This window comes from Balearica regulorum, chromosome 1 (genome assembly GCF_011004875.1).
Source record: "Balearica regulorum gibbericeps isolate bBalReg1 chromosome 1, bBalReg1.pri, whole genome shotgun sequence".
Classification (NCBI taxonomy): Eukaryota; Metazoa; Chordata; class Aves; order Gruiformes; family Gruidae; genus Balearica; species Balearica regulorum.
The window spans coordinates 107,992,546-108,015,680 of record NC_046184.1 but is presented as its reverse complement, the minus strand read 5'-3'; the positions used below and the strand labels follow the sequence as shown (position 1 = coordinate 108,015,680).

The 23,135-nt window shown below is 40.7% G+C and overlaps 1 protein-coding gene across 2 annotated transcripts in view; it reads left to right on the top strand.

Moving 5' to 3' along the window:
- Positions 1–23,135, top strand: part of SAMSN1 (SAM domain, SH3 domain and nuclear localization signals 1) — a 95,867-nt gene that overhangs the window by 50,294 nt on the left and 22,438 nt on the right. Inside the window, exon 1 of one of the 2 annotated variants that reach the window (XM_075769783.1) lies at positions 6,443–6,618. The exons of the other annotated variant lie outside the window; for it this stretch is intronic. Within the exon in view, the coding sequence (XP_075625898.1) occupies positions 6,562–6,618 (57 nt within the window). The 5' untranslated portion in view covers positions 6,443–6,561. Of the gene's footprint in view, positions 1–6,442; positions 6,619–23,135 lie in introns of those variants that run through there. 2 annotated transcript variants of the gene reach the window in all.

The following is a 23,135-nucleotide window of genomic DNA, read 5'->3' as shown; positions in this document are numbered from 1 at the left end:
GAAAAGTCCCTCTTCTTTACGGGGGAGTTCAGCATGGCTGCAGCTTGGCCACCCTCCGTCACCCCTGCCCTGGAGCAAGTGGCTGATGGATCGGGGTAACCACTTACACCCGCCTGACAGACGTACAGAGCAGGAGCCAGACCTCCCTGCAGCTAGGTTCAGGCCTGGAAGCGAGCATGAGAGCAAATCAACCGCTCAAGTCTCATTGCCGCAATGTGTGATTTGGCAGGTCCGCTGATGGAGCCAGCCTGATCCACATCCTGCTTGATTTTGAAGGTATCGCCATTAATGTTAGCACCTGAATCAAATGTTGCAACAGCTAAGCCCACAGGTCTGGTACAGAGTGTTTTAAGAAAAGGAAATAAAATGTAAGATTGAAACCCATCACCTATTCTTGACGATGAAGCATTTTTGTGTTTCTGCTGGCTATCAATCAGGTATCGCATGGGTAGAAAGAAGGTTTTACAGCCAACTACAAATAAAACCATCTTGTCCCTCTCTTTCATTTCCGAATTATGATTTTCACCCACTGGAAACCATGTTCAAGGAGGAAGGAAGAATAGCATTCTCCTCTAGAAGCAAAATGAAATCAAAGCCCTGCAAGTGAATATGCAGTGTACCACACTTTATTCCTTTTTACGTTAGCATTTGCACAGCAGTCCTAACGCTGTGATGGCACAGCAACTTGACACTGACATCAGTGAATAAATTCAGCAGGAGATGTTTACTGGTAAAAGATGGTTCAAACGACAAAGAGTTTCCTGACAGCAGGCTGCGCAGTAGAGTTAATCAGAATTTACTTCTGCTGATCTTGATTCTAATCAGAGATAGACTGGCAGACATCATGTACGTACCTTGAAAAAAATCCCCTGCTGCACTGCCAGTGCTTGTGCATTAAGCTGGTCTTCTAAATGCCAAATGAAGCATGTCATGTTTTGTGTATGAGATTAAAACAGAGAACCTAAATTTGTTTTTATATCAGTTCCCTTTATTGAAAATCTCATATTTGAGCTTTCTGAATGGATGTGCAAGGCAACTGTCCCTCCTTATCTGTAAATGCATTTCTGGGAGGCTGAGCTTCAGCTGGATAACTATAAAACAACAGTCATATAAACCTGCAAATTACGTAGGATAAAATGTCCTTGTAGCTGATTAGTAATCGCAGTGTTCACTAACAGAATCCATTGAGATGTTCTAGGCGTGAACAGTGCGATGTAGCTTTGAGCTACATTTTAACATTCACTCTGAGAAACAGCGTGCTGTTCGCTTACATCCCTGAACCCACAGCATCATCATCCTGCCAGTTACTTTCTGTTATTCATCGCACACAGTAAAGTGTATTCTGCTTACAATAAATTGTACAGGAAAACCACCAGTGACGCACATACTTCTGTTGGAAATTATTACACAGATCCTGGATAAGCCTGTGGCTGTGTTTTACAAGACACTAACCTTGCTGACTTTGAATTTTCCCAGCAGGAATACCTAGAAGATATAGATACAACTTTGACTGTTACTCTTCAAGGTAATAAGAAAGGGATTTGTTCAATAGGTGAAAGCCAATCTCCTTGAGAATCCTTCTGTCACAATAGTATAGATTTTTATTAGTGGTAGTGCTAACCTGACATAGTGTAGGTATGACTGATCTGTTCATCTACTGCTAATGCAACAGAATGTGTTGGGGTCAAAGTTTGAGACAAGTTCTTGGTACTTCATTTTCCCTTTAGGCCAGGCGGTGCTGGGACCATGCCAAGGACACAGTCTGAGGGCCTGGCAATGAGACACTTTTTCTTACTCACAGAGTAGCCACCGTTTTTTGTACCAGACACGTCTTTAAATTCAGTAGGAGCTCTGGTAGTGATGCTCTATAGCCCGTCCCTGCCATATTTCTTCGTGACTCCATTGACCTTAGTGGCAAAGGTTTAGCATAAGAGAAGGAAGAATCACAAAAATATTTTTTCAGGAAGAGAAGGAAGCCCAGTAGTCTGAGAGAGGCCGAATTCACCGTTCCTGAGACTTAGCATGATGAGGGTATTCCTGCTGCTCTGCACCCTGACGGTTGCATAAACAAGCTTAGACGCCACTCTGTTGTTGTTGCCTCATGCTGTTTCAGTGAATGTATGGCCTTAAAAATCCTCCCAATGTAAATTATTTAGCAAAGATCAAGTTTTTGAAGCAAACTTCAGATGTTAGTTATTAGCTTTGCTGAATAGCCAGTGTCTGCAGGCTTCATAAGAATTATACTTTGTACGGGATAGGAGTCGCCTTGGTATAGTGTCAACACACTGCCAAATCAAGGATGTAAACTTAAAATATTCTTTAATCCCATCTTGTCTCCTGAAGAATCTGAGTTTCTGTAGCTTCTTCATTTTTTACTCCTGATGAAAAGCATATAGGAGCCTATTCAATAGGAAATTACACACCTTGTTGCATGAAGTCTCTTAGCATTTTGGACCAATTTTCAGTACTAACTTCTGGATGCTCACAGTGATGAGTTTGCAGCGAAAGTGGGAGTTTCAAAGATGGCCCCTGAAGCATCCAGCTCTGTTCCCCAGCATCCCAAATGGAAAATCACAGCCTCAGTCTTTGAAGTTAAAAGTAAAAGTGAGTGTTTTGTTTAAATAGTTATGAAGACAGCGCAGCCTGCAACACCTGGTTTCTTTCATGGGTAGTTGGCAGGGGAGGAAGGGCTTAACTTCACTTTTTCTGTTGTTCCTTTGATTTTCCATTTCTTTCATGGAGAGAGCTCTGCTGAGAAGTAGCAGTGACTGTAACTGTGGCTGGCCCTTGCTCAGATTAGACCAGGAGAGGGAAGTATCTAGTTATCTTCTGGCCCATAATTAATACATATGAGGAAATTGTGTTCTGCTCATGAACATTCCTTGAGGAAATAAAGATTAAATTTGTTAAGTAAATTATTCACTGCAAATTATTCACTCAGCTCCACTTGCTATTCTGAGATTTCTGCAGTATCTAAGGGAGCTTGATCATATAGGGGGAGGCATAAAAGCAGAGGCTGAAGGCATGATTTCTTTCTTGTACAAAATACCAGTCTTATTTTAATTAAAATAAACAGCATAACAGACTCTGGGATTGCTTAGCATTAGGGAAAGCAATGTGCAGCCCCAAGGTATCTCTGAGTCTCCGGTTAAACTTGGACCAGATGATTTGTCTGACAGACAGTGAAAAATGAGTTGCTAATACAAAAAAAAAGTCTCGTTTCATTTGCTTTTTGATGGGTGGCCACTACACTAAAACCTTCAATCTACTTTGCACTCTACTTTTTAGTTTTATCAGAATAATCAAGTATTGAAAGGATAAATTTACACTTGCAGTTTAGACTGGAAGTGATCTCTCCTTTCAGGGCAAGGCAACTGGATGGAGCCACTGAGGGGATACGGGACTGTTGTGGCTCTTGATATTGTATGGGAAGGAGGCGCATAAAATACTTGAATATCCATGACCATTCATCATGGTCCATTCATTAAAACTGAATAATAATAATAATAATAATCTATAAGTTGTGTTGCCTATATAAATACAATGACAGTAGGAATCATTGTCATGGGGTCATCTTAATTATTTTTAAGTGGATAGCCTTTTTCCCCACAGGACTTCCCAGAGAGAAGAGTGACATTGCCTGGGTATTTCAGGATGGAGGAGTTAATCCAAGCCCCATAAAATCCACCTGAAAAAGTTCTATTGATTTCACTGGGGTTTGGATCAAGTTCAAAGACTAGCAAGGAAATGGAATAAGTTACCTGCAGTCAAGTCCAACAGAAAAAAAATAAGTAATTTTGCATGGATACTCATTCCCCTTTGAAAAATTAGCTTCAAATACAGAGGATATAAGCACCAAGCGTATTATTAATTTTTAATTCAAAAGAGTTCATTTCTAAATGTATTGGTTAACTAAATTAAATGAACTTAATATTATATATGTTTGATTTTCTTCACTTTGTTACTTTTTAAAACTAGTGTGGGTCAACCTTCCAAGGGCAAGAACATAATCAGGTCAGCTTTCAAGCTGCTATAATTTTTCTGCTATGTGGATGAGGAAAGGAAATAGATATGGGTGGGTACTATATCTCTTGAAATGGCCTCTTTCTTCCTGTTTAACAATAAATATTCTATGGAAAGGAAGCTCATATATTACTCTTCAGATGAGTTCCCATTTTATTAATCATGAAGATTTTAACAGTGGCCTGAGACAGGAAATCACAGTCTAATGATCAGCAGAGTCTGATTTAATCCTCACGTTTGGAGCAGATTAAAAAGAAAAACAATATACTGCAAGGTACATCTATGTAGATAAATAATCGGGTTTAATTACTATCAAACATACATACAGCTTTTATAACAAGTTATGGCCCTACTGAATTACTAAGGCTGATTAAATATCCATGGTAAAACCTACTTATGGTTAGAAACTTAAATGAACATATCGGGTGGTGTTATCAGATATAGAAAAAATATGTATCTCAGACTCATAATTATTATTAATTAAATAATAATTATTATTAATAACAATGATTATGAACTCTGATATGTTATTATTAGTAATAACAATAATAAATTCAACTCTGTTCTAGATGAGTGTAGTTCTGATTAAAATGTGAAATGAAACATCTTGGTTAATGGGTTGAGGTTCAACATGTCCTCCACTGCAATCCAATAACCTAGAAAACAGTCTTGCATTATATCTGGCAGAATTTTGGTACCTTAGCCCCAGTTCCTCCTCCCCTTCTTACTAACCTTGTTCTTAGAAGGTCTGGAAAGGAAAAACTCATTATACCATTAGCATATAATAACTATTCTTTCAACAGTCAGTCTCAGACCATTCAGTTGCCCAACCATCAGAATCCAAGAAGGCCTCCAAAACTTTTCTTAAACATTTAAATAGAAGTCCAAATAGCAAACTGAAATGGGAATTCATCTGATGAGCAGTGTCTTATCCCTCCCTGCAGTATTCATATGACAGAGGAAGAAGAGAGCAATTCAGCCAAGAGACTACTTGCCCATCTAACATTGTCTCTTCATGCCTGCTTCAAAAAGGTAAAAGTGTTTATGGGACCGGGAAAGGCAATTCTAAGAAATAAGAAGACTTGTGCTTTTCTTTCTGGCTTTCAACCATCAGTTCTTTTGGTTTTCAATTTGGATGGTTTCTTGTTCTAGCTTTCGTTGAAATTTGAGTTCTGCCAGATCTAATATTAAAAGAATGGCATAGAGAAAGAAAGGTCTGTACACTGAGTATTTGGATTCACAAGGGCTTCTGAATTTTTATTTGGTGCAAGAGACCTCCACAGTGACTTGCTTTTTTAAAAGAGCTTTTATCTATGCAAAACTTATGAGTAAAAGTTGGCTTGGGAAAAAAAAAAATCAAAAAATGTTAACAAAATTTTGAAAAAAAAACACCCCAAAGTTTTTTCTTGACACTTAGTCTTGAAGCTTTTTCTTGCGGCTTACTTAGACATACATTTCTTTTAAAATTTTAGTAATGTTAAATTAAGATTTAATTTAAACTCTGTGGGCGACCCAAGAGTGTGGGGTTTGAAATTGAGAATTTGCCTCCATCTTTCAGCAACAAGTTGGGAATTTTTCATGGTTTCAGGTTTTGTGGCCTATGATTCACAACAAATAAGTTTTACTTAGGATACTCAAGACTTGTGTTTGTTTGACTTTGGCAAATAATATCAAGCAAAGTGAAGCAGAAATTCAAAGCTATCTTAACACCTTCACTTTGATTTAGCCTCTAGGCTGTTTTTCAAGAGGACCTTTGTCATTCTCTTCTGTCTCCTCGTTGTAAGCCTTCTGTTAGGCTTGCTTTTCCTCCCTGTGACTTCGTCACCAAATCAATGGAGGACTGGAAAGTGCTGTTTCAGGCAGTACAAATTCTGTGATGAATGGCAAAATTTATTCCACCATGTAAAATAGAAAGATGTCTTTAGAAAGCATCCCTTCTCTACCCAACAGTGACCTTTAATTTCATTGCTTTTATTGCATTACTGTAGAGCTAAGAGAAAAAGGGAGGTGTTAGGGACCAGCTAGACCATATACCACAGTGCAGTGCAAATCTGCTGGGCGTTGATATCCCTTGGTCCTCTGAACAGCAGCACACCTTCTTCACACACAAGTCCCAGCACAGGTTGAAACGAAGGGTGCAGTTAGTGCCACAAGGCTGAGTGGGGAAAAATGAGAGAGGACAAGAGGACGATTTTCTTGAGGCTGTCCAAAGTCTTACTGAGGCCTGATGGTGACACAGAAGGAGATGATAAGTTTTAAAGCATTTCTCACTCTGAACCATGTCCTCATTTTCAGCTCATCTCCTTAGTGCACCTCTGTCTTTCTTTTCCCTGTCACTTCCTCCCCTGTTTCCTCCCTCCCTCCCCAAACCAAGTTTCGGAAGGCTCACCCGTGCTGCAGACCAGCTGCGTGAAGTCACATCCTGATAGAATAAGGAACTGAGTAACCTGTGTATGCTTGTGTAGTACGCTTTGTTGTACTTAGTTTGGTTGCAAGGTAGTAGCAGTTGCACATCGGCTGGATAAACGTGAATTAAAAATGTTGAAGAGAAAACCATCTAACGTGTCTGATAAGGAGAAAAGTCAAAAGCCAAAGGTAAGAATGTTTAATCTTTACTGTCAATGATTGATAACAGGAATTCTTAACAATTTTTAAAAGGAGGATTTCCTTTTAAATCCTAGCTTCAGGATTTCATGATGTGCTTGTAAGTGTCTCAGTGCCATAATCTCAGGAATCTATTTGTATATATACTCACTTTATAAAAGTAATGATCCAATTCAAGCAATCATCATTGTGAAGCTGCTAAAGAGTGCCGGTACTGGACTTTGTCTATTGTTACATGCTCTGCATCAGTCTTTTAACAGAGGGGCTCACAAAAATCCCCTCCTTCTCTTTCATCTATGATAAACTGATGATGTCCCATGTAAGAGTGTGAGAATCAGTGAAGAATTAGAAAAGCTGTTGAATTTGCTCCTTATTTTAATAAATTTCCTTTTGCATCACCATAACCAAAGGAGGAGAGGGTACTTGGCAGTCAGTGTTTGTCATCTTCACTTTTCTAGGAATGATTATACTTTCAGCTTGAAAGAAATACTCTGGATAAATTGATAATGTGCTACACTAGACACTTTCTACAATCTGGAATTGCACAAAAGAAAGTGAGAGTTTTGCAAGATGCGTAAGGATGTGTCCTGTCCTAGAAATTTATTTTCAGTCCCTGGACTGGGTGCTAAATGACCTCTGCAAGTGCATTGGAAGCCTGAAGAGAAATGGCTACTGCTAGACCTGAGTGCTTCAGGATCCATTTGTACCTCAATTTATCAGTGCTGAAAATTTAAGAGATTAGAAAAGCCTTTTAGCATATCTCTGCTCTCGGTATCTCAGTGTCTCCTAGTTTACAGACCCATCTTCTCATCATTTGGGAATATACCTCACTTAGTGACTTCTGGGTCCTAAAAGATTATTGCAGGCACTGCTCCAGCAGGAATGTCTTCTGGTTTTACACAGCATTGGCTTTTGTGTATTGCACTTGCAGTTTTAGACTATGACTCATTAACAATGAAAATTAATGTTTTTTCCATGGATTTGGAAAAAAATTTGAATCCATTTTCCCACAGATTTTAATGGTTTTTTAAGCATTTCACTGGTTGGTATGGTATGTATTTTCTTCTGGTCAATCATCATGCTGGTTTTTAATGGCAGGGAAGAAGCATAATTAATATCTATTTACACTATAGGTTAAGCAAGAAATGACCATGAGAGACTCTGTGGATGGGCTTTGTTTCCCTGTCTTTTACATATTTGCGATAGCCACTCTTTTCTTCCAGAATAAGACATTCCTTAACAACAGTCTGATTTTCATTTTTAAATATTTTTTTCTATACAGTTAGTTATTCGTTCATGAATGCACTCCATGCTATTAAAATGCTGGCATTGTGACTTCTCAAATATATATATATATCATTTGATTCACCATATGTGTAAAGCAGGGATAAAAAGAGTCTAACCACTTGACTGAGTGTTAAACCCGCTGACTTTGCTGCGCTGACTTTGTCTTATTGTAAATGTTTAAAAAAATGGAAAGGTCTTGGCAAAGTGGCTCAGGATGTCTTTCTGCCTCAGTAGTGTGCACTTTGAAACACTTCACCTACTGTAGTCCCACTTTTGCACAGAATTGTGTAAACTTTCCACGACAAGAATGCCTTTGCTGAATGTGCTGTTCACAAAAAGGACATGGGAGGAGACACCCCATGCTGCACAGAACAGGAATTTTAGCTTGTTGTAGCATGTTTCGAAACATGCCCCATAGAAGCAATGCAAATACTTAAGTTGCTTAATTCTGAATTGGGTAACATGGGCGCAAGTCCTTACCTCCCGACAGAAGTCACAGGATTTCACAAGTGACTTCCCTAAATCACTTCCTGGCTGCCCCTCCTACGAGCAGGCAACATTTGGTACCTCCTCGTGCTCGCAGGGCAGGACTCCGTTGTCACTGTGGAGGTCTTGGGGTACCTCACCTTGCCTTTAGGCAGCTTAGATGTCCCAGTGTCTCCAACACGTCCACACGGGACTGACACAAGACCTGTGGGAGAGCCATATGGTCTGGACTGGTAAGGAAAAATCAGGTACCTTAGGCCCTCAAAGAGGACACCAGGAAGATCTCTTTAGGTAACTGAATCTTAACCACAGTGACCAGTTGTCTTTGTCACAATTGTGTGAACTTCTGTTCATTAATTCAAGTGTTTCACCAAGTTTTTCTTTTTAATCCTTTGGAGTTTATTACTTTCTAATGTGAAGAATATCAGCATCCAGTTATGCCTTTTGATAAAGATGAAGGAATACCATGCAAGGCTGGTGTTAAAACCCTTCTCATGACAATTTGCTGTCCCTGTATAAAGCCTCTAGTAGTGGTGGGCTAGTCAATGACCAATGCAGGAGTAACACAGATTTTCAGTATCTACCTGCCAGTTCTCTATGTGCAATGCATTACCTTTACTTTATTTATTAATTACCGTTGTGCTTAAGGAAGGGACTTCTGCAGACGCATTAGGCGCTACATAGACAAAAAGTAGTATCTTAATGCTCTCAATGTCTGCTATGAAAAGGTTGATACTATACCATGAAATAGCAGTGTTGCGGTTTCTGTGGTCATAGAGCAGGATTTTTGTAGTGCTGCAGTCATACTAATAGATTCTTTGCTTATCTGGCAGCTTTTGTATATGCATGGATATGCATATAACTACTGAATGCATTGTATGTAAACTATATAAATAAACAGTCATTGTTAGGGAAAAAAAAAAATCTACACCTGGTGTCATCCCAGAGAAAATTGGGAGAGAAATGTGAAAGAAGTGTTTTTAAAAGAGATACTGGAAGGATTCTGATCCTTTGCCAATGTTTATCATTGTAGCTGCACGTACTGCCGTGGGACTGTACATTTTTAACTTGTACATCAGCTGAGGACTCAGGTAGCTGAACTATAAAGGAGAAGTCCTAAGGCTTAAAAATACCCTGCTTAATATTGAAGAAATTCAACAAAGTAAAGAGCTAAGCTCTCTCTTTCAAGCCTGCCTAATCTAACCTATCTGTCTGTCCAGGACCTGAAATGACTTGCTATCACAACAGAGCCTGTGCTCATCAGAGCGTCCACCAAGAGAGAGCTCTCTCAGGGCTTCCTGTCAGCCCTCACCTGCTCCCCTTTCTCTTCCGTCAGACGAGACATGGCTGGGTTTATACGGTGTAGCTCTTCGGAGCTGCAGTATTATTTGTGGGCAGGTGAAGATAAACAGAGTCTTGCACCTAGCCCTGAGGTTCACGGTCACGCTGATGGCCGGAGTCAGTCTCGGCTCCGTCAGCTCACTGCAGGGAAAGCATGTGTATCCTGCATTGCTCGAGTTTTAGCTGCAGAGCAGGAAAGTACTGTAGCAAGTAGGGGGAAGGATGTTTTTACCAGATGTGTTTCAGCTATAAGTTTGTGCAGTCTGCCCCACCACCCCTTAGAGAGCTGGAGAGGAGGAGGGCAGTTGACTTAGAGGATGAAAGACAGACCCCTAAAATCACCTGGGTTTTAGCCTCTTTGGCCCTTATGACGTTAGGCCAAATGTCAGTGTATCTGGGAGTGGCATGAAGCAGATTTAGAAGGATGGTAAGAAACATTCTAAGAAATGATACAAGATCTAGTCTTCTCTTTTGTATATGCTTCAGGCAGCACCCTACAGTGGCAGCATACAAATAAAACACCATTAAAGCATCTCGCAGCTGCTCTGCGTTCCACTTTGCACGGCTTTACACATCTGACCAGGTGCAAATGACAACGGAAGGGGCGAATAATGTGTAAAACGTCCCTGCATTGTCTTGCCCACTTCGCAGGATGTAATGTGCTGGGCAGAGCCTATTCCTTTCTCTCTCTCTCAAATTCCTATGGACACAGCAAACTTGAGAACTGCCTGATGATTCTTGGCTTTACTTCAAGATGAAGCAAAGACGACTTTGTGCCATTTTTTTCTGGCTTGACTGAAGGAAGTCTTGTGTCATTATTCTACGTGACAGTTGATCTATGTTTATGCTAAAGGTTTCAGACGTTTTTGTTTCCTTATTCTGCTTCCAAATGTGCTTGGTGCTTGAAACTCAGCTTACTTCTGGTGTGTAAGACAATTCAGGGTCAATGCCTGTGCATTTTGTTTAGGCAAAAATGTGTCCAAGCTTCTAATTAAATCAATATTCGCTTACTTAGATGATAAACTATTATTTGTTTTCAGGGTTATGAGAAAATAGTGGCAAATCCAATGGGAGGAAACATTTTAATGTGCAACTGTGTTCCCTAGTACTATTTCATACTAATTATTTTCCTTTTTATAAGCTTTAAATGAAACCCTGCCTCCACAGAAATCAATGCACATTTTTGCCATAGACTTGAGGCCGGGTTTTACCCTTTTTATATATTCTTTACTGAAGGCCTGGTCCTGATTCTGAAAACACTTAAATGAATAAATTAGCTTTGATCCCATTGATTTCAATGGGATTTGTCATCTGAGTAAAGTTTATCGCTTGCCTAAGTGTTTGGAGCCTGTAGTGCAGACAGATGCTATAAGCAAGATTTTTGGTGCTGCTTTTTTCTTAGACAGTGGCTTGTGACTCTTTAACAGGGAATACTTATTAACGAAAAGAAAATAGAAAATAGAAAACAGGTACAGCAAACCCAAACTCCAAGAATAATTCAAGACATAATTAGATCTTCTGTAGGACAAGATCTGCAGTGAAGAGATTGTTCAGTGTTAATGAATATTAACTAGGATTTATCCTGGAGTGGGGAAAGCTGAGGGTTTTAATTTTATTTCAAAGGTAGAGACTGGTAGAGTTCTGAAAAAATTCTTTTCTTTCCCCCTGAAATTTTGAGTGCATAATAAATGAGCCACTGCTAATGTCACAGATGCTAATTTTCACAACCATGACTGAAGAGATGTTCGTTTCCATTTGCATTTAATTCTAACAATGATGAGAGGTGATGAGTTGATGATAAGCTGTTTTCACCGTACTGCCCGCTGTGCAAATTTATGCTTATAGGCAAAGATGACACATAGTTCTGTCATTAAAGGTCTTTACTGCATTGCCTCTTGAAGAAAGACTGTTTGTCAAAATCCATTTGAACTCTGTTAAATAAGCAGAAACGGATGACAACATCTAGGAAGTAGTTTTAAGAACCTGGTTTATAGTAGAAATACCTGTGGGCCTTTATCAGGGAGGGTTCAGAGAAAGAAAAAATGATACTTGTAATAACCATGTATGTGTAGATGGGGAAAAAAGGAATTGGAAGCGACACTTCAGAAGGTGTTTCCTGTCTCCCTCAGGCTTCATAAAAATCTAGAACAAGGTTAGAGTTAACCTTGGGTTATTTTTCTTGTCTGCGTGGAAGGCTTTACATATTACTACTCCTCTTACCTCTGGTATTTTTTCTTCATTTATATTATAATCTTGCTTCTTGATCATCAGCCAATTTTTAATTTTTTTTCCAACAGCAGTTTCAGAAAGTTGTTTTCTGTCTCTTCTAGTAAGGTCTTGAAATTTGAGGAATTTTGTTTTCTCAGCAGAAAGTAAGGGTCTAGAGTATTTGTGGGGAAAGAATAGCTGTCTCTCTCCTACCACTTGCCACAAGGCTGATTAGGATGACCAGACTCCACATTTTGATGCCCAGATCAACACACAGGCTCACTGAGGTCTCACACGACTCTTGACTAGCCAAAAGAAAAAAATGCCATCTGTGGCCAGGTCCAGTCCTGGCCTCTTTTTTGTGTTCCTTTGACTACAGCACCTTTAAAATTTTCATCAACTTTGCACAAAATTCACGTAATTTCTTATTTCTTTCCTGTCTTGGTTTTCCTTCACTAGCCAGGCTTAAGTTCTTAATAGCAGAATATTTTAAAACAAATGAAAGCAAATTTCCCAAAGGGAATATTTTCACATTAATATTCATTTTGCTTAGAGTAACAAATCCAGTTCGGTTCTTTCTTTGTTTTCCTAAGCAAGCAAGAACATTTCAAGAAATATTTCTGAACCACCTTCTCCAGCCATTTTTAGAAAGCAGGCTATCAACCACATAATTTGTAACTGTACTCTTTGATAAATACTGTAGCATGACTACCAAGGTGACATAAATCAGCTTTAATTGCCTTCTAATTCTTTAACTAGCTTTATAGAGCAGTTGACTTACTTCGATATTGTGTGTCTAGGAAACTCAAAGAACCCCAAATTAAACATTGGCCAGGATATCTGTCATTGCTGGGAAAAAACAGTGCAGGACAGGCAGAGGATGTGGCCTACATTTTCTGTAGGTTTCAAAGCTCTTCTAGTAATCTGTGTCATAGCATAAATGCGGACTGAAGCTGTTATAAACCCATCACTGGCCAACTTGTAGAAGCAACTTGTGGGTGGCTACAAACACTTCAGCCAGAAGAATCAATCCCTTGATGTGTGGGCAGAAACCCCTGGCAACACCCGCTCCAGAGAAGGAAAAGGAAGTCTTCCAGGCCTCTGTAATCACAATATCTCTTAACCTTGTCTTCTGAAAGCTTGCAACAGAGACAGCAGAGTTACTTCAGTTGTTAGAAACAGTTATTCTCTCTTCCACAAATTAGCAATGTCAGTGTTTTTGCTAGACATTTTGCTGCTAGGCACCAGGCTACAGTTTATATATACTCCGAATATTTAGCAAGTCATACATCCTTTAAACCATCCTAACGGAATCATGCATCGGATGAAGGTGTGTTGTACGTTTGTTGATATTCCACAGCAAGATGAATGACCACCTACTTTTTCTCTCCTGTATACCTGCTTGCTCTTACCTTTCTAGCTTTTTATATCTTATTCCACTTACAGTGCACCCAAGAGCATGTTCCTACTTTTTTTTTCTTCTTCCCAAACTTAAGACTGAAATTCCAGCCTAGGGAAAAGTTTGAAGATTTTTTACTGCTTCAAGGAAGCTGCTGCTTTGACTATATGTATTATATACTGTACTGCAACTTTTTTCCCCATACCTCTTTGATTTATTCCATGGATACACAGAAAGCTGGATAATGACTTTACCTGTACACAGTCTCCAGGCTGCTTAATTGCCAGTCGTAACATCTACTGGCATCTTTCTGGTAAGCTGAATGTCAACAGAAAAGGGTCTGTCATCTCTAACCATCACCCAGCACTGAGGCTGACAAGCTTTCTCTGGGAAGATCTAGTGATTCACCTGCTGTTTTGCACCATTACGTCTTCTGGATAGACTTTTAGTCCCTTTCCTACCCTTTTACGTCTTCATCTCTTTTATCATCTTCACATGAACAACCAAGTAACCTCACACTCCTGTACTTGATTTCCCTGGGATGCTGAATGGTTACTTCCTTGAGAACTGTAGGAAGTTGTAAGTTCCTCTGCTTGGTCATGCTGACCTCATTCAGAAGGTGTGCTAGGTTTGCTGTTCTTTCAGGTATGTTGAAAGGCAAGTGAGACATGAGGCTACTGGAAAACCTGAGAACTTGTCTTTAGGTTTTTCTGCAATGTTTCTCATGGCTTCTTCAGGGAGAAGAGCACTAGAGGAGTGCTGTTCAACCAGGAAACATGGAAAAGCTATGGTGCAGTTTCATGTCTTACCTCTACCATTATGTTTGAGATAGAGATGGAGCTTTGTCACTGACAGCCTGCAGCCATGAGATAAAGAAATTGGCTTCACTAAGCAACAGCACAGCCAAAAGCAGATGTGTGAAGATGAGAAAGTGGCTGAGACAGCTGAATGAGCTCACACAGCTTGACTCTCTGCTGCCTTCACCTGTACAAAGCGGATTCTGAGCTTTACTGCTCATGAATTGCTTTCACTCACTGCAGCTGTGCTGTTTCTCTCTTATCCTTCTGTCTGTCTGCCTCCTTTTTTAAGATCAGATGTTAAGCCCAAAAACTGCTTCACAGAGCTGGAAAGGGGACATGGTTCACTGATAGATGACCAGCTCAGAGCCTGTGTACAGGGTGCATGAAATGACTGATGATGGTAAAGCAGGCATTCAGCTGTAATCGCAAGTACATGGCAAGGCTCTCCTGATATTGTCTATTGGGGTGTTTCCATGATTTTATTCCTGTCCCTATTATGGAGCTTATATTTGCTTGATTAATGTCTCATGGTAATTGTGGTAAAATGTTTGAAAACTATGTGTTTGGGATTTTAGTTAGTATCTGAAGGAATGGGAGGAGGCAACATGTTCCTACTCACTCACGAAAGCTTAAAACCTTATAACTGGCACACTCCCCTTTGCAGCGATAGGCCAGATTTGAGTAGAACTTGGAGTATGGCCTTGAAGTTGGGGTTCAAAGCACACCTCAAAGCCTTCCCTGCTGTCTATGCCTTGGTAGCACCATCTCATTGGTGAGTGTCTCTCAGCTATGCGTGGTTTTCACAGAGGTAGTGGGAGCAGGGGAGGGGTGAAAAGCTCAGTCTTGGTTTTGTCATGTGTGAGAATGAAAACACACTTCCAAGCATCTGGTACATTTGTTTTTCATGAGATGAAACTGTAGTTTTCCACTGAGCTGTGATCGCAATAACCCCATGCCACAGAGATAATCGAACGGAGAGAGGGGAATTGATGTGCCCATACTAGACAAGTACCACTTGCTGTGCCCAGTACCCGCAGTGAGCTGTTGATGGTGTTCATTCCTTGCTGGTATAAGTGACCTCAACAGAATCAGGATGCTATCTTGTCTTCAGACGACTAGATATTTTTTCCTGGGATTGCAATTATAGACCTTATGCTACAAAGAAAACTTAAAATTTAACACATTATAACTAACTTCTGCACTAAGAAGTATTCTTACACAGTGCTAAATCACGAGGAAACCCTGAGTTGGAAACCTTCTTTCAGCTTCGATACTGGTCCAAAACCAAAAGCTTATTGAATTTATTTTATGGGTTCAAATTTCCAAGGAGCGTATTTTAGATTCCCAGGCATGTGTTGTGCAAGTATGTCCAGTTTTTGAAGCCTGCAAGGCTGCAATGAAGTGCCATGTGTGCTTTCTTCAATTACACAATAAGGATAACTTTGGCCTGTGGATGGCAATAAGCCAACATCGGAACTCAGCCTTCTGACAAGGGAGGATACATGAAGGGGGAAAAAATGGTGACACTGGTCATCGTTGTAAAGGAGTCAAAAGTTAACCCAATGTAATGAGTATAGTCTTTTTTTTGTTTGCTTGTTTGTTTGTTTGTTTTCCAAGATAAAAATAATGTACATAAATGGACATATAGATTTGGTGAAACGCTAAAATTCACAGTGACTGATGACTGATACTGCACTGATTTTTGCTTCCCTACTGTAGTGCATCTCCATTATGGCAATTTCAGCTAATCTCACTATAGATTCATTAATCAAGTGTAGTCAGGATGTCTGAAGGGAGATAATGAGGGGGAAAAAACTGGCCTATTGTTTGGATCTTATTCTTCAGCTAGTTAGTTTATCATGTTCACTAATATTTGTATCCCGATAAATAAGTTCCAGTCACAATTAGTTATCATACCAGATGACCAACACACCTTTATTTACTTACAAGTTCAAAATTATTCCATAAATAGATCAATTAACTTTTTGTTCTCTTTACATTGCATGCCTCTACAGATTTCCAACCTGCAGTATCAGTTAACAGTGAAATGTAAACAAGGTCGACCAGTACCATTTTAAAATTTCCTTCCTTTTAGCCAAAGGTGCAAGCATCCATGGAGACAAAGTCCCTAATCCTACATCTTTTTCTCTAAGGACTAACATCCTAAATGCATACTGCAGTATCAGCAGTCTCTTAGTGCCTTCCAAAATTTCTCCTCTAAAAAGCCTAAGAAAAGATTTGTTCATTTTTTACTCATTTTTTACTCATTTAGGATTACATACTGTATATCTGCCCCGCATAAAGCTGTCACTATATTACTTTAAAAAAAAAAAAAAAAAAAAAAGTTGTGGTTCCAAGAGCCCAGTGGGGTTGGAGACTGCTGAAGATGGGAATGTTTATAAGCTCTGTGATATTAACTGCAGCACTCAACCTCAGGTGACATAAAGCATGCAAAAAAGAACTTTCTGTCAGTTTTATTATTTCTAAAAAGGTTCCCCTTGAAAGAGAAGAGTGACCTTGCTCTGCTGAGCTGACATATGCCACTGAATTAATGGCTAAGCTTTGCTGTAGGGAAGCTTGCAGAAACATTACAACTCCAATGGCTGAGTTTGCTGTGAACATTAATCAGGGGAACCAACATGATGTATCAAACACTCATTTAAAAGTAATAAAAACTAACTCTCTTTCTTCCCCCTCCCCCAAGTTTCTTAGAATTAGCTGATTGTTGGTCATTACCTGTTGTCAAGGATAAGACTGCAGGACAGCAGTAAAACTTGTATGAGGGTTTTCTAAAGTTTGCTTACCCTTCAGAAAAATCAAACGAGCTTTTGGGACGGTCAGATTTAACCGTGACTTAGAGGTTATTTTTTAATCTCGTTTCCCTCTGGAAGGCCATTTGAAGGAACACCTTCCACTGAAAACATGCCTCTCCCTAGCAAGGAATGCAGAAGCTGCCTTTCATTCTCGGTGACTCCCCGGGAGCAGGACCAGCTCCACGTCACGCACGAACGAAGCATAATATAGGCAAGGAGGCTCTCGCTGCTATCAAAATAACCTCTGTAAAGGATCTGGTATGGCTGTGGTACAACGGCTGAGTCGCAGAGGCTCTGACCAAAACCACTGCCACACCAGGCAGGAGTATTTTCCGCCTATCCCCTGCTGCTCTGCTCCGGGGTGGGCAGGCGAGCGTGCTGCAGCCAGCAGCTGTGGCCCCTTCTCAGGCTGGCCGAAAGGAACAGCAAAGCCCTCGGACACGCTGCCTCTCCCTGCGCTATTCTGCGTGCGGTCTATGCATAGCACGGCGAGGCCGTAGGCTCCTTAGAGCCACTTCTGCTCTGGCGTGGGAGCATTCATGGTAGTCGCGTTCCCACCTCCTCCGGGGAAGGACGGCGGCTGCCCCACTCCGTGTGCGCTGGACAGGCATGGGGTCCCTTTAAAACTGAGCCCTTGGGGGCTACATCCTTCTCAGCTCACCTTTGCGCGTAGGTATTTTCGTCTTCGCTTAAAGCCTGCAAACACGCATGTGAGTAATTTCTCTCGCACGAGAAATCCAGCTGAACCCTGCAAGGTCGGGACCTAGATAACACACAGCGTTAATAAAATTGTGCTGTATAAGTAAGCAGGGAAAGGACTTTAATTGAAGCAAGGTGATTCGTTTTGAAAATACGAGGATTCGTCTGTGAATTCGTCTGGTTCGGAGAGGAGAAAGTTTGAGGAGAGGAAAGATGTTGGTATTTAAGATGTTAAAGATCAAAGTCTGCAGTGGTTACGCAGTGTTTAACCAGCCTTTACTCAGACAGCGTTCCCCTTTGCTGCAGTCACAGGGCTGTACAAGGTGGATTTCAAGGCCTGTCCCTCGATGTTTCTGCCCATGTGTAAATGAAGGGTAAAAAAGGATAGCAGGGAGGTAGATGTGCACATCATGCCAAGTCCTTAACTGTCATTTTCATAGCTCCTCTGAGTTTGTCACACATCCTTAACCTTCTTTTAAAGTCATTTTCTTTTCATGGTTTTGTGTGCCACTGAAAGTCACTTTTAATTAAATGTCATATAAATAATAAAGTCTTAATTACATAATTATTGCAAATACCTGTGTGCACACTCCCAGCATTGGACAGACTGCCGAGGAGCACTCGGAGTGACTTTTCTCACTAGGAACTGAGAGCGCTCTGCAGCAACTGGCCAGGGTGATGGTGCTCAAAATTCAGGGTCAATGTGCATTTAAAGGAAGCAGAGTCAGATCCCTCCCCCACCTTGCACATTTTGCAACACTCAGTTGCAAAAAACTTTCTTAGTGTTAAGATCGACGTTTCTGAAATCGCTTCCTTATTTAGTTCCTCACAAACTTGTTTAATCAACACAGCACATTTTTTGCCAGATGAAATTGCATTTTTGCTCAGACTTCCCACGTGGAAGGAAGACTTACGCAGACCTCGCAAACCATCTCGGCCTTGTTTAGCTTCATGAACGGCAGCTTCCCCTTGACCTCAGCTGCGTCGGTGCCTGCCCTGCGCGAGGTGCCCTTGGAAAGCACTCGAGAACCAAGTTTCTAGTGGAAACTCTGACGTGAGGGCTGGGTTATCAGGAACTACGTGCTTCGTGTCAGCATCGGTTCAGGCTTGGGAGACCGAGGCTGGTACCAGATAGCAGTGCTGATAAAAAAGCCACTCAGTGTTTACTTTGGAGAGCCAAGTTTGTTGACCTGGAGGAGTGTTAAGTACGATTAACTCATTATTTTATACAGCTTTTCTTTTCCAGTCATTTTCCGTCATTAAAATTAGGATGTTTGCTCTGATGCTTCATGGTGGCACTTTTGTTCAAAGACCACTTTGCTCCCCTCTCTCCCCAGCTCCATGCAGTTACTGAATATCAGACCATGATAACAACCAGTCTTTTATAGAGTCATTTTTAAGCCAGTTAAAAATGCCATTTCAGTAGATTGCCCTATTTGAGTTAGCAAGAACAAGCTGTATCTTTTTTATTGCTTTTGACTGGCGAAGTACAAGGTTTAGGCCACGTTTCGTGCAGGCTATAAAGTTATATTAATTGCTTGGTTAGTGGTCAGAAGTTCTATATGTGTAACTAATGTGTAAATAAGAAAAAAATCCCCGAGGTAGGGAGGTCACAATGTCTTCGTTTTTTTTACTTCTGTATTACTCTTTGGAGACTTACTGAATCTTGTATGCAAATTCTCATTCTTTACACAGAAGTGAGGGGGGTTTTGTTGTTGTTTGGTTGGGTTTTTTTCACAGAACATCCCAAAAGCTAAAAAATTGCTGTTTTGCCTTCTGGGAGAATAGGAGACCATTTCTTTGATTATCTGTGCAAGAAGATAAGCTAGCAGAGTGGCAATATTCACCCCTGCTTTGGTAACTCTTAATTTCATTCTCGGAGTAGTCTCCTCCTTCTGAAGGAACTAGGAGCATCAGAGAATAGAAGAAAGGAATCAAATCCTGAGCTCCACTTATCTCCATCGATCAAAGCAGCCAGCACAGACCGTCCTCTTAGGAGCTGCCGCGGCTTCTTCCGAGCAGAGAGGGAAGAATACAAGTGTCTGTGGCAGGCGAGGAAATGGGGCGACATGCTGAGCTCCCTTTTTGTTACACTCGGTGACTGCGTTTGCCCCTACATAGCTTACGTGGTCTGGGTTGTCTAAGGATGAATGGAAGCTAAAAATGAAAATGGATGGAGGAATTTGAAGAGATTTACTTGTGTGAAAGGGTCGGTACAAAGCCATTGCGTCATGCGGGACTTGAAAGCTATTTTGAATAGGACTTGAAGCAAAACATAACGGGCCAGAATTTCTCACAACAGGGGAACAGATCCCTGAGCAGTGCGAACTGTCCAAAGAAAAATATGAGATGGGTATCAACCATAACAATCATTTAGCAGGATAACTGCTGTCAGCTTGGGCTCAAAGGTTGTCTTTAGACATGGAGGAGCTCTGACTAGTTTATCATAAGAACTAACTCATTTCTCCTATGATATGCCCTACAAGGGAAGGATGTTTTATAACAGAAAGATGTGGATTGCAGAACCTTTTCTTGTTGTTTTTCTATTTGTATACCATACCATTTTCTGGGGAAAATGATAGGCTATTTACAGACAAACCAGATCACCAACTGCAGACTATTCAAATTAAAATAAACAGAAATTGCATAGCACTTACCCCTTTAAAATTATTATTTAAAGTTCCTGGATTTCAGGGAACTGAAGATATAGGAAAAGATGGAAGAAGAATTTAAGATACTGAAAAATATCTTTGATATTTTCTATTATGCTAATTTGGTATACTGAAGGGATGAAAGTTAATGCATTGATTCGTAGAAATTATTTGATCGGTCCTTGTGTGGGAAAATAGGAGTGTTTCTTGCCTGAACGTCCCTCCATTAGATTTTACTGAGCAAATTCATATTTGCTTAATGTATCCATTGGTAGCTCTTGCATGAGTCCAGCCAGAAAAAATCACTTACCTTTATAGGATGCTGAATCCTAGTATCAAAAGTCAATAGCATATTTTCTCCTAGTAGTTTTACATTTACTCTAAAAGCCTCCCTTCACCTGGAAATAAGGCCTGTCCATATCTTCACAAAGTAGGTGTTCCCTGTCACTAATGCAGTGACTGACACTACTGAAAGTAATAGTCCTGTTCCCCTTGCAGCCCAGAGCTCCTAAATCTGCTTTTCGTTATCAGTATAATGGGGTTGAATACATTTTTAAAAGGTGGTAACTATTGATTACTTAATGGAAAAAGTTAGTATAGAGAATTGCTGAAGCAGCCCTATTTAGTGCTCTCCAGTGCAACAAGACCATTATCTGGAATAGTGGAAATCATCCTGTAACCCTTATTAATATTTAATAGGGATGAAGCTACATTGAAGTACACTACAAAATAGCCCAAGGCTTCTGCACATGTAGGATATGAGGTTGTTTCGAGGGTCGAAAAAGAATAACTGATTTCCCTGTGCTCAAGCTGTTTATAGGTAAGACCAACAATAAACAATGTTTTTCCTCTTGTTCCCTTTAAAGTAGTTGCAGCACATCTGCACTTTAATATACAGTTATTCCTACTAGACATCTTGAAGTGATTGACTGCAACAGAAAGGTCAGTGTATGTTTAGAGATCACCGCGTGAGACTATTTTATACTTTCCCAATATTGCTGTGAATCCCAGCCTCCCTCTTTCTATCCCCCCCGCTCCATGCTGCAGGGCACATTTGGCTGGGTTGACAAGCCAGTGAAAGGTGTTAATCCCATCTAATAGAACCATAATCCTTGGGGCTGCGTTTTTATATCATACTATTGAGCTAACCCCTTGTCACAGGATATTGTTCATCTACTTAATAGCAAGGTTCTTTATGGGAATTTTAGATAAAATTAAAGTGTACAATCCAAATTGTTCTTTTCAATTTCACAGGATAAAAACAAACAAATAAACCACAATGTTTAGCCAACAGAGATTTTCTGAAAGATTTCAATCAATTAAGAGGAGAGCTGTGTGATTTTTTTTCTTTTCTTTCCTTCCCCCCCCCCGCCCCCCAGTGAATAGTAAATGTCATTTTACCTGTCCAAAAATATTCACAAATCTGGGTCAGCTTCTTCAAATAACCTTTGGCTGGAAATATTTTTCAGGTTAGATGTGCCCAGAAATATAGTGAAAAAATGATGTTATTTCTTTTTCTTTTAAGCTGAAGTGGTTAGAACAGGGACCCAAAATGTGGGTACACTTTCCTCTCCCCTCTGACTGTGCTCAGGTCTCTCCCACTGCTATCTTCACATTAATTTCTTTATTTCCTTTTTTTTTTTTTTTTTTTTGGAGAGGGGGGAGCTGGTTAATAAATAAGTGTGGGAAAATAGGGAAATTAAACAGCAAGGAGCTTTTATTTTCGATTGTGTTCCAGATCATGCTGATTTTCTTCTTCTCAGATGGAGACTTTAAGACAAAGTAGTTGCACATGGTTTCCAGTAGCTTTTGTCATTTATTTTTTTTCCTCTGCAAACTATTTTTAGTTTAAAAGTGACTGTGTGTAAGAGATAAAGGAGCTAACATGGCTAGTAACCCTGTGATTTATGAGCAGGCACAGAATAAGATGGGGTCCTTCTTGGATGGAAACACCCAGGGGAGGTATGTGTGTGCTCCACGTAGCTGGTATCATTTTGATGAACTTCCTCCCTAAGATGACGGTTGTGAAGCCTGAATGCCACCTCTCCCGCCTGTGCGGCATCAGGAGCCTGATGCAGAGGACTAACTGCTGCCAGGAGAGGAGAGCGTAAGGAGGCAGAGCAGCAAACAGCAGCTGGGTGCCTGTGGGCAGAATAGGTAGGGTCCATTTAGATTAGTTATAAGGAAGAAATTCTTCATTGTGAGGGCGGGTAGAACTAGGTGATCTCTGAGGTCCCTTCCAACCCAAACCATTCTATGGTTCTATGACATACCAGCGCTCAGAAACTTGCCAGCAGCTGAAATCGTTACTTAGGTCTCGGCTCAAACAGGTCTTTGGCTTTCCAGCTTTCCAGAGGACGGCACTCCCGCAGTGTTACTAACCCTGCCGTCTGGGTGGGGAACTGGAGGATGAACGCAGCAAGGGTGGTGTTCCCTGAGTCTGCAACGCAAAGGCAGGCAATGGGACCGACTATTAAACCAGCCCTGTTCTCCTCTTTTGTTGCCAAAGGATGATCTACCTCAGTTGCCTCTGAGGCTACCTCATGAAAACTCTTACCTGGTGGAGAAGATTGGACAGCTGTAGTGGTGGAGCAGAGCCACGAGTTTGCAGGCCCTTTTGGTGCTTGTGGCGTTCCCAGACGGAGAGTGACAGGAGGTTGCTGGAGATGCCAGGGGAAGGGGGCACGATGGGTGCTTTAGAAACCTGGGGGGAGATGACAAGTTTACATGGCTGTAAGCTCTTAAAGACACTGAAAAACAAGCTCTTAAAGACACTGAAGAGTGGTGTCTTGGTTTCAGCAGGAATAGAGTTAATTTTCTTCCT